The sequence below is a fragment of the Punica granatum genome, chromosome 2 (assembly GCF_007655135.1).
Source record: "Punica granatum isolate Tunisia-2019 chromosome 2, ASM765513v2, whole genome shotgun sequence".
NCBI classification, from domain to species: Eukaryota; Viridiplantae; Streptophyta; class Magnoliopsida; order Myrtales; family Lythraceae; genus Punica; species Punica granatum.
The window spans coordinates 6,638,458-6,652,379 of NC_045128.1; the positions used below are offsets into that span (position 1 = coordinate 6,638,458).

Sequence of the window (13,922 nt, forward strand, 5' to 3'; positions counted from 1 at the left end):
GGCTCTGTGAGACAGAGCCTACCTAGGTCACCATGACCCCACCAAGCGCACAGTGGAGCCCTACAACTTGAAAACATAGCTGACGCTCCTTTCTGTGGTCTCCCGGCCGGGCATGGGCAGTGCTGTGCCAAACGTTATAATAAAGCCCAGCTAAAGGTAAGCCTGGACGGAGCCAGCAAGGGATGGATTTAAGAGGTGCCGCTAGAAGTCAGGAAAAGTTCTAAAATTGTTCGTATTTTATGTCGAATTTGTCACTTTATTCTTGAAAACCCTCAGGAGCTTACCTAAAACCTCATAGGAAGTGGCCTGTGTCTGGAAGACAATGGCATGCAGTCCTTTGACGCGAAGCTCCGTACCTGGACAAGCCATGTCATCAGTGCTCTCACCGACAGGGTCGAGGTACGGGGCCTCTCTTTCGAGTCCTTCAAGGAGGTCATGGGGTGCCTCTTCGACATGAACCAGCAAGTGAGGTGGCAATATGGATCGATCGGAAGTTTTGTCGGCTTTATTTTTCCTCTGTTTATTATGCTGTAGATAAGCAAATTCACAGTGGATTTTGATTTTTTTTTTTTCGGGTGGTGAAGAGGTCTTGGAGTGCAAGAAAGACATACGGAAGAGCCGAGAGCTGTTCGATCTCGGCGAGGAGTTCTTCCAGATCTTTCGGTCCATTTATGGGCAGCAGGTCTTGATGCTCCAGAAATTGCAGCTTTGGAAGAGCAAGCTCGACAACAGGCTTAGGTAATTAAATACTTATCTGAAATAAAACGTCTGCAACACAACTGGGATCAACGGATTGAAGGAATTCGTACATTAGAAACAATGAACTGACTTCATTTCGTACCAGAATTGATCGAAGATGGAGTCAAGCCAACAATTCAGCGTTGCGATATGCATTTGTATTCTCCCTAGTAATTGCATCACCATTGCTTCACAAAACAAGTTTGATGTACTGTAATGCAGGCGCATCCCTGCCTGAAGGAAGGTCTCGAGCGACAAGCACGATCATTGAGTTGGGTAGTGACCTGCAGAGCTGTGGTGCTGGGAGCTGGAACAGTAGGATAGAGCTAATGAAGGCGATTCTCATGAAACATCAACCTGTTACGAAGAGCTTCAAAGTATAGAGGATCCCAATCATTATACAAAGAGGTGATAAATGATTAATATTCGAGGGGCAAGAACAGCAAGAGCATAGCTGATTAGATCCTCATCGTCAAGAGGTCGGCCAATCTCTTTCAGCTGATCCGCCAACTGCTTGCAGCGACAGAGGTAGAACTCCAGGAGGTTCTTGTGGTCCTCCAGCTTGATGCAAGTCAGCTCCCCCTTAATGTCAAGAGCGCGTGCACGGGAGCGCTCAACGAATCCGCCTTGCAGCTCATTCCAGACCTGCTGGGCTGTCCAAATGGGGTAACCAGAACCGAAATATTCGGATTGGTTCCACCTCTTTGTTTGCGTCGGTTCGAACGGCGCAACCTTGTTCAAAAGGATGCTGACCAGAACAACCAGAAATGAAAGCCTTCTCATTCCCCTTCTTCCCCCATCGCCCTCGTCTTCTTCATCACCTCAGGCAACACAAAGCAGAGGACTGAATTTAACTAGGCACTATTCCTGCAAACAAAACCCCTTCCATTTCCTTCCCATGGGAGATCGGCAGCTTCGGTGGGGCCCTTTCTCCATTGTCGTCCCACTGGGCATCTCCTCGTGCGGCTTGAGGCCTGGCCGGAAACTGTAATAGGTGAGGATATCGGTATGCTTTGGAAGAACCCGAACCAAACTCATTATTCAGTTCGGGCTGGTTCGGTTCGGGTTTTCGGTGCTACCCGAACAGTGGACACCACTAGCAGTAGGCAGGTCATGAACATCCTTGAGAATCTGCTCCGACTGAAGAACAGCCACGACCGAATGTTCTGATTGGTCCGGCACCAAATAGCATAGAGAGAATCAGTAGAGGGAAGACAAGGATGACTTCCATCGACAAACCCAAAGAGCTCATGCGACTTGAAAAAGGTCGAGAACAGCGTTTTCCAGACCATGTAATTGGATTCCTTGAGTTGGATATGGATGAGACTCTGGTGGGTTTAATTTCAGAGTTAAAGTAACTTTGATTTTGATTGTGAAAAATGACAAATATTATGTAGTGTGTCGAGTTAAAGTTAAAGTTAAAATTTTTGACTTGGGAAATGTGTATTTTTATTGTGTAGTGTGTTGAGTTAAAAGTTAAAGTTAAAATTTTTGTAATTTTAACATTGAAAACAAATAGGCCAGAGATGTATAGAGCCGTGACAGTTCCAGCGGGTGTAGCAGTAGATGAGGAAGAAGGACTGAGGTCTAGGTCAGGAGGGGGGTTCAGAGTGTGGTCACGATCGAGAGTTCTGGTGCTGAAGTTATCGGTTTCACCGGCCATGATAGGCAGCATAAGGGCGGGAGGGGATGGGCTAAAAGTAAGGAAGGGAGGTTGAAGAACGAGGGTTCGTGGGAAAGGTTATAACCTTATGGCTCTGATACCATCTAGATAATTAAGGTTGTAACCCAATTGAATCACCGTATCATGTATATATAGATATAAATAAGTACATGAAGGTGTCCGAATACGGTATCAGACAAGTATATCATAGAGATACTGAAATATATTCTAATAGTAACATTCACTGCGGTCCTAGTATGCTCGATGGTGGCAGCAGCTGTGCAGCTTTGACCATAGCAACTGCCCTTGCAGCTGCTGTCCCTGCAGGGTCAATGGGAAGGTGGTCGATCAATCGTGGAAGAGCTATGAGAATGCAGTCAAGGGCGAGAAGAATGTCGTGGGGTCGATGCAACTAGTCGGCACTGATGTGGCAATCAAGGACTTGTACGGCATAAGGGCCATAATCAACCGACTGGAGGTCGAGATCGTGTCATTGATGGAGGCCTCTGAGCTTGCCATGATGGAGGCTTCATTGATCGAGCGCAAGATGATACGTGCGGCCGCATTATGAGGCAGGCAAGGTTCGTATAAGGGACCCTAAAATACGAACCATGTATGCCATGAAGATGCGCAATCCGCACCTCAGATTCGCTTAATTGTTGATGAACATTATGATAAGAATTTTTATCAGATGAACATATACCAAATATATCACCATGATTCTTTGAGTCATGTTACAATTTCCCTCAATCTTCGGCATATGTTCAATATCCTATTATAACGAGACCTTTCGTCAGATATCTCAACATTTTTTCTTAGGATAAATTTGGATGACACCCTCTATAGTTTGTAAAATGACCATCGACACCATTCATTTTAAAAATTAGCCACTAATCACACTTCTTTCACTGACGGATATCAAGAAAATATTCACTTTATCATGTGAATCTCATATCATAGAACTGCATAACTGACATGTTATCTGATTTCTTTACTGGAACTAAATCTGATCCGATTTAAGAAAAAATAGTAGAAATCAGCTCAAAAATAGATGATATGTGGCTAATTTTGAAATGATGAGGTGCTATTTTTATAAATTAATATTTTTATAAATTAAAAGGGTATCGTCGAATTATTTTTTTTTATCATTATTTTCTCAATGAGGTGGAACGGGCGTCTCAATTGAGGGGGTCTTCTTAGAATACTTGATTGCGTCTCCATAGGACAAGATGGATGTACCGAGTAGGGAACTAAGAGGATAGTAGCACCGTAGACTTTTACTTTGACAGATGAAAATTTACGTATTGTTGCTCAATTCTCGATTAAATCACGTATATTCACATCTTAATTTGAAAAATTTATATTCCTATTCGATTCTATAAGGACCCCGAAGCAAATCCTACATCCGTCCCTGAACGGACATATGGAGATGGGACGCCATCATAAATCTCAATAGCTCGTGTTATGGAGACCCTTGTCCTCGTATTCCAATGTCAACATTATGGTGACAAGACAAAAAGCCTTTAATGTAAAAAAAAGAAAAAGAAAAGAGAAGATGTCTGTATTTTATTTAAAATTTCAACACTTATTTTTTGCCATTAAAATTTCAACACTTATTCGAAAAAATTTCAATATTTAATTTCTTTTGACCAACGTTTCAGCATTTAATTTAAATACTAAAAATTTTGAGCATTTACTACAATAAACTAGCTTTTTACTGCACTGAACGGGGTCTTGACATACATTACTTTTTACGAAAGAGAATTAAGAAATCAACATATATAAAAATATAATTAATATAGATAAAAAACTAACACAAATAAATATATTCTACTGCATAGATATTACAAACATTGCAACTGTAAGCGAGAGTGAAAAAAAAAAGAACATCATATTGATAAGCGATATTTACTCTTACTCTTATGAAAATGCGAAGAACATCGCATCGATAAGTGATATTCACTCTTATGAAAATGCGAATAAAACATATTAAGAAATAATAATATATACAAAGAATTGGATTGAAGTATAAACAATTTATGAAGAATAAAATATATACAGTTTCCTAGAACAAAGATTTCTAATATATAAATTATAAATTAACATTTCAAAGAGCTCAATCGCCATTAGGCCCATTCTTATCAAATCAAAAATAGTGAAGTAGATTTGAGAGAATGCCTCAACTAAAAGAAGTGGGGGGTCATTCGTTCGAGAATTAGGTAGGTAATTCCATGAACCTCAAAAGATGATATGTAAAATGAATTTTCAATCTTCTATTTATATGATGTTTAAAACATCAAATTTGAAAAAATCACTTATCTTGAGGATTTTTATTCAGTAATTGCGAGAAATTCTTGATATCCAACACACATTGAATGTAGAAAATTTCTTCTCGATATTCAACATATGTAGATTAGAGATAATGTACTTATGAAATCTAGGACAAATATACGAATATCTGACTTAGAATTAAATTCTCCAAATAGTTGAAAATATGATCAACCATGAGTTGAGGATTTGCTGATGGAGCTCTCACGATGTCGCTGATCAGATTTTATATATTATAAATAGATGCTTAAATGATTAAGTGTAAATTATTTGATAAAATAATTAGCCAATAATTGAAATTTGATAATATATTTATGAGGTAGCCCCGCTTAACTGTATTTTGACCTAATAAATGTATATTTTGTTATCAATATCTTTCATAATATTTAAAAAAATGAAAATTTTAAAAGGTATCGATAGATTAATTTGACACAGAGGAAGGAGGGGGCATGGGGCTTCGTAGCCGGTCACTCTACCTCCGTCAAGGTTGCTGATGACCTCGTCTGAGGCAGTGGTGGCGTCTCCTCGCTCGCAATTATCCTTTTTCTCTTCGAGAGGAGATCCGGGTAGCGAAGGCTCTGATCCCTGCTATTGGGGATAGGATTTTGGGCTTCAACCCAGTAAGGCCCATAAAGCCCAGTAAACATCGCGAAGCCAAGTTAGGTCTGTCTCACTACGTGGATCGGGATTTCTCTAGCGAGGCCCATCCGCGAAGCTTGCTATATTTGTGACAAGTCCAATAACTATGAGGTATACTTCCTATTACTCGAGATATGGGTCAAACAATATATCGAGTATCTCTCCATGATGGTAATGTAATATATTTCTAAACTCCCTATAAATACATGTTCCTTGCATACTTTTAGGGTTAATCGACTACTTGCACTCTTTCCCTCGCACATAAGACTCAATCTAACTTGAGTGTAGAAGAGGGAAAACGAGACACCACCCCCAAGTTCCCCTTGGTGCGGGCATTTGTGGCTCGTGGTTGGATCAACACTCGTGGACTTTTCATCAACAATTGGCATGTGGATCATTCGTGGCATCAACCCAATTTTCGTGGTCCCAACACCAGCCATCAACATGCAAGCGAGGTCGTTGGTGACATCAATTAAGGAGAGAGAGCAGAGATTTCGATGTCGATGGTCCGATCATGGCCGCCACTGCCTCACCCAAACGAAGTCATCGAACCAAGATATGTATTATAAAATGGGTAGTTGGTTTGTAAATTTACCTTTATAATCTCCATCTAGTAGTTATAAAAAAAAAATCAAATTGTGTTATGAGTACTTTGAAATCAGAAAAGTGACTAAAAAAAGAGTTCTCTCACTTATATATTAGTATAGATATATATTTTTTCAGGTAGAAATATAAAATGCTCTATAACATATTAATTACTCTAATTCATATGGATTAAACACTTTACTCACTCGATTTTCATATCTTCCTTTCTTAATCAACGCATGATTTATTTCCATTTGTCCATTTTTCCTCTCTATTTTAAATATCTAGTTACGAAAATTATTATAAAATGGGGGTTTTACCTAAAATGGCCCATGGTTTACATTTTGTTTCAAATCTATTCCGCCGTTATCTTTTCCGTCGACATCTAACGACCATACCGACGTGGCGCCCACGTGGCAAGTGGGGCCCACTATCTCTCCACGTGCCACGTCAGCACGACCGTTAGATGTCGACGGAAAAGATAATGCTGTGATAGATTTGATGCAAAAAGTAAGCCATGAGATATATTTGACAAAAAAAACATATGATAGATTTAACAAAACGGGTAAATCATGGGTTATTTAGAGTAAAAACCCCTTATAAAAATTATTACTCTTTAATTGGATGTTCCTTATGTGGTGGCTAAGGTGAAATTGACTTACCATCATCGTCTAAGTGTTTAGCCGAATCAACTTGTCATGGAAGACATGATTCGATTGCTAACTCCATTAATGGTTGAGTTAGCTGATCCACCCCACCCCCTGAACAAGAAAGTCCAGATCAGCTTCTTCTTTCGGTGAAGACGGCGGTGATGATGGAGTTGATGGAGCTCGCATCGAAGGTTGAGATGTTGACGAAGGTTGAGCTGATGCTGGAAGATGAGCCGGCATAGAAGGCTAAGGATGTTGACGAAGGTGCTTGTTAAGCTTTAGCCGCAATTTGATCTAAATTATACTTCTGACGCCACATTTCTCAATCCAGTCATGTATTCCTTCCTCAATCAAAGACATTCGCGATGTTGACGATGAAGAGCAACTCGATGGCAGCACTGAGCAACTTATCAATGTCGACGAATGTGGCTGAAATTGAACTTGAGGTAGAGGTGATGCTTATTGCACCGATGGCTGAAGCTGAGTTTGCACCGGAGGTTGAACTCGTGTTGGAGACTAAACCCTAGAAGATTCGCAGTGCTGAATCTCAGCTTCGTAAAAACGAGAGAAATCGCACCTAGGTCTGGAAACCTAAGCTCGGGTTGAAACCTGCTCGTTGCCAAGAAGCTCAAAAAGGAGTAGAGAGATAGGTGTCGAATGATCGGCGGTTGCGAGGAATTAAAGGTGCATGGTATTGAAAGTGCTAGAAAGGTAGATATTGAAGGTGCAATAATATAAGTGCGACAAAGGTAAAGTGCTAAAAAGAAAAGATAGAATAAGTATAGTGCGATTGATAGTAATGCCAAGGGGAAATTCTACAGACGTATTTATAGGCGTGTACAATGAAACCCTAGAGAATCTCTCTAAATTGGATACACCACAATATACGATATTGAGATAATGCCCAAATAGGAAATTGACTCCTAGCCTACTTAAATTGCCTAAAAGATAGAATATCAAACAATATTAGAGAAATATTTAGTTTATTTGACTTCCTAAAATCAAATATAACACGAAAATATCATGTGCTTGATCACCAAGATATCAGCTGCCACTTATAATTTCTTCTTCCACCACCTTTTGTAAAAATCTCTCGCCCATGCACATATTCTCCACCCACCAATATGGCTTTTCTCTTAATGGGCTCCATGTTGGGCCTTCCATCTTGGGCCAAAACCTCTTTAGTTTAGGCCTTCTTCCATCATTTGGACTTTAATCCGACCTAGCCCGTGCTAGGATATTCGCGGCTCGTTTCTCCAAACTGAACCAGCATACTTCCAAAATCCAAGAAAACTATCGAAATTATCGATTACACATCACTACTCAGCAATCTTCATGAATTACGAAAAATAGGTGTAAACCTTCACGAATCACGAGTCGGTAACCTTTTGAGATTGGTGACCGGGTATTCCTCAAATTACAACCATATTGACAATCAACCATTTCTCTCCGTCGCAACTTGAAGCTCGCTGCAAAGTATTATGGACTTTATAAGATTGTGAGAGAATTGGTGAGGCGGCCTACAATCTCGAGCTGCCAGTCGATGCTTGAATTCATCTTGTCTTCCATGTGTCTCTCCTTAAGAAGCAGATTGGGCGTCGCCACTCTCAAGTTAAGGTTCCTCTTTCTATTGATGCATAGGGGAACTTTGAAGTCCGACTGATCGCCATCCTTAACCATCGCTCTTTCAAGTTTCGTAATCGAGTTGTTAGCCGGATGTTGGTCCATTGTGCCAATCTCGGGCCAAAAGACGTAATGTGGGAAGATTGGTCCTTCATCCAAAAATAGTTCCCGGACTTTCATCCTTGGGGACAAGGATGTTATCGAGGCGAGGCAATTGTCATAGCCTACTAAAGGCCCAACCCAAACTAATTAAATTATACTTGCCCACCCAACAGTGAAAGTATATTAGCAAATATGTTATAGGTATTTAATTTAGCCTCTCCAATATCGTGCAATAGAAAGCCTTAATTTGTGTAATAATATTATGTCATATTAGCAATTCACAAGTTTAGGAGCCTCTAAATAATGTACTCTTCATATTCATGCTTTTAGTTTTTAGGCCCCAAAAATATATAAAAAGAAAGTGAGAGATGCACAGTGTTGTATTGGTAGGATATGGTTAATTGTGCCTATTATCTTGTGTTCAAAACTTTCCATTCAACTTTTCATATTTTTATTATTCTTTTCCTTTTTATATTTTATAATTTTGGATTTCTTTTCCTTTTATATTCTTCCCTTTTCAGTATAGTTTTTAATGTAAGTATTAATATCACTTTTTCCTATGTAAGGAGTACTTGAATTTCGTATATCTAAAACAATAAATGACTCTATATACAATTTTCTTCATCATTTTTGGATAAGTATCTTCATCACTTTTTTATGGTAAAATTCATATAGTATAGCAAAGTTGGTCTCAAGTCATTTTATGAGAAAATCATATAACACTATTATGACTTTTTTTCTTCTTTTTTATTTTCTTGTATATATAACTAAAGTAGACTTCCGCGAGTGAGGACCTTCATTCAATTTACGAGAGCCTTCCACATAGGGTTTTCAGGCATTTTCATTGATTGACTCTCCAAACCGTTATCTAATATGGATATAAATTTTCACAATTAATAATTAATTTTGCATTTTCCTACTAAAATTTGATAAAAATAATTATAAAAAGTAAATTTCATTGTTTTTTGTTCATAATTATAGAGGTAAATCACCCATAACCAATTCTTAATTCATGTTTTATATGATTTGAACATGCTTTAATTAGTCTGTAAAGATATTGATAACCGAATTGTATTTTAGCAGATTGTTAAAAATTCGAGATAAAAATAATTATAAAAAGTAAATTTATATTCTTTTTTTTATCATGATCACATACACGGTAAATCATGCATAATCGATTCTTAAGTTCATGTTTTGTATGACTCGAACATGATTAAATAAGTCCGCAAAATATTCTTATTGGAATTGTAATTTGCCGGATTGTTAAAAAATTGAACAACCATTAGCGCTTGTGCAGGTTTCGAGACTAGTTCGTTCAAAGACTCACAACCCATACCCAAAGAGTGAAAGTGGGAGGGAGGGAGATCACTATAGGAGTTATATCTACAGCTAGCAAGCTACCAGCAATACCATATTAATGTCATATATATATGTATATGTATATATTAACATCACTAAAGGCCAAAAGTTTTTGAAGTGTTTTCTCTCAAGACTAGGAGAAAGAAGAGCTTTCTTGGGTAGTGCATCCAAGGGCGAAGCCAGGAAATTATTTCCGAGGGAAAAATATAAAATGAAAATAGACGTATATATGAAACTATATCAAATGTATATTAACGATAGAGATATATGAAGTTCATTGAGTTAAAAGCTAAATAATTACAAATGTCCCTTTTGAGGTCTCATAACTTGAAAGCTATTCAAGATTCTTTCATTGTCAATGTTACAAAAAATATCTTTCTCAATATAAGAAACAAATAATCGTTCATCCAAGAATTTCCCATCTTATTACGGAGGCGGTTCTTCACAATTTTCATCGCTGAAAAAATTCCCTCCACCGATACAGTAGCAACTGGTAATATCAATGCCAACTTCATAAGTAAACTAATTGATAAGCAATATGTCTTCTTGTGGCAACCAACTTCTGAGAAAGATCTATGATACTTTCTATGTTTAAGAACTCTTCATGAGATCTCGTATCAAGAATGTAAGTCTTAAGTTGATTTTCAAGCAACTTAATATCAACCTCAAAGAACTTCGAAAGATAAAAGATAGCAAGTTGAATCAATTTTGACTTATCAAAAGAGGCAAAAGAATCATTTGGGCTTAAACAAGCCACACAAAAAAGCAAATTCGTGCTCACCTCATTGAAGTGACTGTTGAGTTCTTGAAGTTGCCAATCAATCACATTTTTAAAAAGCTCAAACCGGAAATAACTCAAGTTTGTCAAGAGTTCACCTTTCCGCCGCGATCGTCCTGGAGTCACTACATTTCATTCATATTTATGATATCAATGTCATTTCCGTTAGAAAATATATATACTTCACTCATCAAAGAGTCACATCCTTCATCTCGCATATCTTGCAAATGTTACTTTGCCACTTCAATCAAAATGATGGCATTCACAATATCTTGATCTTTCCTTTGCAATGCTAGAGACAACTCATTCGCGATTCCCAAAATAGTTTTCATCATGTGCAAGATGAGCACAAATTCAAAAGTTGGCATAACACTCAATAAGGAAAATGCTTCGCCTCTTTGATCTGCAGTTGAGCCATCTTTCTCAATGATTTGGAGAACTTCCATAACCAATGAGAACATGACAGTCAAACTTATCAATGACATATAATGAGATCCTCAACATGTATTACATCCTCTTTGAAGACTTCTCTCTTGATTTGGACCCTTACCCATTGAGAATTCACCAATTTCAAATGCTTCTAAGACTGTTTTGTTGCTTCTCTCTCGAAGATCTCTATGTTTGTATGAAGCTCCAACAAGAGTAGTTATATTAGCCATTGAGTTGAAAAATGTAGCAACTTGCGGTTTTTTTTTGCACGGCAACAAGAGCTAGTTGAAGTTGATGAGCAAAACAATGAACATAATGAGCAGAAGAATTCTCTCGCATGATCAAAGTTTTGAGTCCATTAAATTCCCCTCGCATGTTACTTGCCCCATCATTGCCTTGTCCCTGCACTTTAGACAAGCTCATATTATGCTTCAAAAAAAGAAGCAAAATAGCATCTTTTAGTGAGGAAGTAGTGGTGTCACTAACATGAACAGTGCCAAGAAAACACTCAATAACACATCCTTCTGAATTGACAAATCTTAGAGCAACCGCTATTTGTTCATTGACTGAAACATCATGAGATTCATCAAGTAAAATAGCAAAGAATTCATCCCCTAGCTCATAAACAATAGCATTAGTGGTCTCCATAGCGCAAGCACGGATAAGATCCTTCTGAATATCGGGGGATATCATCTTAATATTTCATGGAGCATAATTCAAGACAACATTTTTATAGCATCGTTGTAACTAACAAGAAAATAGAGGAACTGAAAAAAGTTGCCTTGATTATGCGATTCTTCTATTTCATTGTGGCCACGAAATGCCAAGCCCTGAGATAGAAGAAAATGAATGCGGTCAAGGGAAGCAATCAGGCAAAGCCGACAATCTTTACGTGCTTGTTCTGATTGCTTCTCAAAAGCAAATCGGATATGTTGTTGTTGATTCATCAAATCTTCGCATCTTCTCCGAGCTTTGTTATGGACACTATCCGGACGTTCAACATGCTCATTGAATTTTTTTTTATTCCAATTTGTATATCCTTCCAACACAAATACTTTACCACTTGCTTGCACTCCAATGTCCGACCTATAAAGATAGCAACACAAACAAAATGAGGCATCTTTCACAATACTATATTCTAGCCAATTTTTATGCTTCTCAAACCATTTTGGAATAAAGCGCTAGAATATATTCCTGAATTTCTTCTGGGCAAAATCGTGTCCTTTTGGTTGACATGGACCTTATTGCAAATAATGCCTTCTAATTCTATCACTATCATTAGGATGATAATCATAAATTTTCTTCCTTACCCCAGGATCCGAAGGGAGATCTTCCAAATTGATTTCCACATGTATTCTTTTTGAGCAATCATTATTCGCTCTGGTTATTAATGTTTCTTCTATGGTTGATTTCTTCTTTATGAGATACTTATCCATATCTACACAAGAAAAAAATTCAATCTAAATAGAGCACCCAAAAAAATTCAATCTTTACTCTTATACCCTCTAGATATTTACACAAGAATAAAACAAGTTGTCCAATCAATTTCAAGCACCGGTAGCTCAAGGAATTTTCGATGAATTAGATAGAAATGCAAACACATGACCTAAAAGAAAGCTCTAGAGCAGTGATCATGGGGTTAGAGAGGTATGAGAATTGAGAGAAGCGGAGATTATACATAATAGACTTGTATTTACAAATGAAGGAGAGGACACGAAGAAGATTATAGTTTACTACTCCGCTGGCAAGCCGATCTTTCCCTCATTCCCTCCTCTTTAGTGGCGTTCTTTATCTGTATCTCTCTGTCGCCATTCCAGGCTTCCAGTTCCAGCCTTTCAAGTTTGGTTATGTCGCAAAACTTCTGTGGCTGGGTCTCTTTTACTTTAGCCTCTTGTCTTGTCTCTCTGTCTTCCCTTCCCGCTCAAGCAAAGGAAAAAGTCACTTAAAATTGATTTTTTTAATAAGGGGAATCTTTTAATACATGGTGGGCTTATATAATGGGCTTGGGATCCATATGGCAGCAGGCCAATTCATTTTGTTTTTTCGGAATCGCATGTAAGGGAGACAAATACTTTGACAAATGCATATTTTATAATATTTTGAGGGGGAATTTATATTAATTATGGAATATAAATACATTTTTATAGTAATAATATATAACATTATTGGGATTTGGGAGAATCTCATGGAGGGCAATTGCCCCCCTACCAACACAATGGCTCCGCCCTAAGTGCATCTCAATGTATATTCATGAGTAAACTTAGTACTCATCAAAAGTGGGTCAGCAAGCGATCGATCATCATATGCGTACTCACGGTCGGTCACTCCTCATGTTGCAAAATTCAAATGAATATGTATGTATGGATGTCAAATGAATATTCATATATATATATATATATATATATACATATTAAAAAAAAGTTTCACAATGCAAAATTGAAAACAAGGAGCTTAACGGGAGATTAAAGAAATGCGCGGAGTTCATTTCACTAGTGAATGTGCGTGTGGTGATAGATCAACATTGCTTATGGAAAAAAATCTACAAAAGATTAATTGAGAAAAGTATAATGAAAATTGTGATAGAACTATGCTTGGGCCAACCCTTATCGTATCATGCCGGCCTGATAGAGCTTGAAAATGTATCTTGCCATGTCTGGCATGACGCGATAAGATAAGGCTCGAGAAAATAAAAGAGAGAGTGCCAAAAAAAAAAAAGAAGGGAAGAAGTTATAATTAGTAAATGCAGCACTCATTAATTCAGTTTTCGAGTCCTAATTACTAAATTTCCAAGTGAAAATCTCAAAATCCCCCTCTCCAGAGTCCAAAGTTCCTTCTCTTTGAGTTTGTCCTCAAAATTGGTTTCAATTTGGTCATTTTTTTCTTTACTGGTTTTTCTTTCCGTGCTTTCGAGTCAGTTTGTGCTATTATGGCAATCGTGAGTCTATCGTGCCATTTAGCTCAGTAACAACATGATAAAATTATCCTTGGGCCAACCCTTATTGCATCGTGCCGGCCTAATAGAGCTCGA

At 37.9% G+C, this 13,922-nt stretch overlaps 1 protein-coding gene across 1 annotated transcript; it reads left to right on the plus strand.

The window, feature by feature from the left end:
• Nucleotides 1–327: 327 nt before the first annotated feature.
• LOC116193582 (UPF0496 protein 1-like) lies at nucleotides 328–1,121 on the plus strand. Its single transcript, XM_031522325.1, has 3 exons — nucleotides 328–493; nucleotides 585–738; nucleotides 845–1,121. The coding sequence occupies exons 1-3, from the start codon at nucleotides 328–330 to the stop codon at nucleotides 1,119–1,121; spliced, it is 597 nt and encodes a 198-aa protein (XP_031378185.1).
• The last annotated feature ends 12,801 nt before the right edge of the window (nucleotides 1,122–13,922 follow it).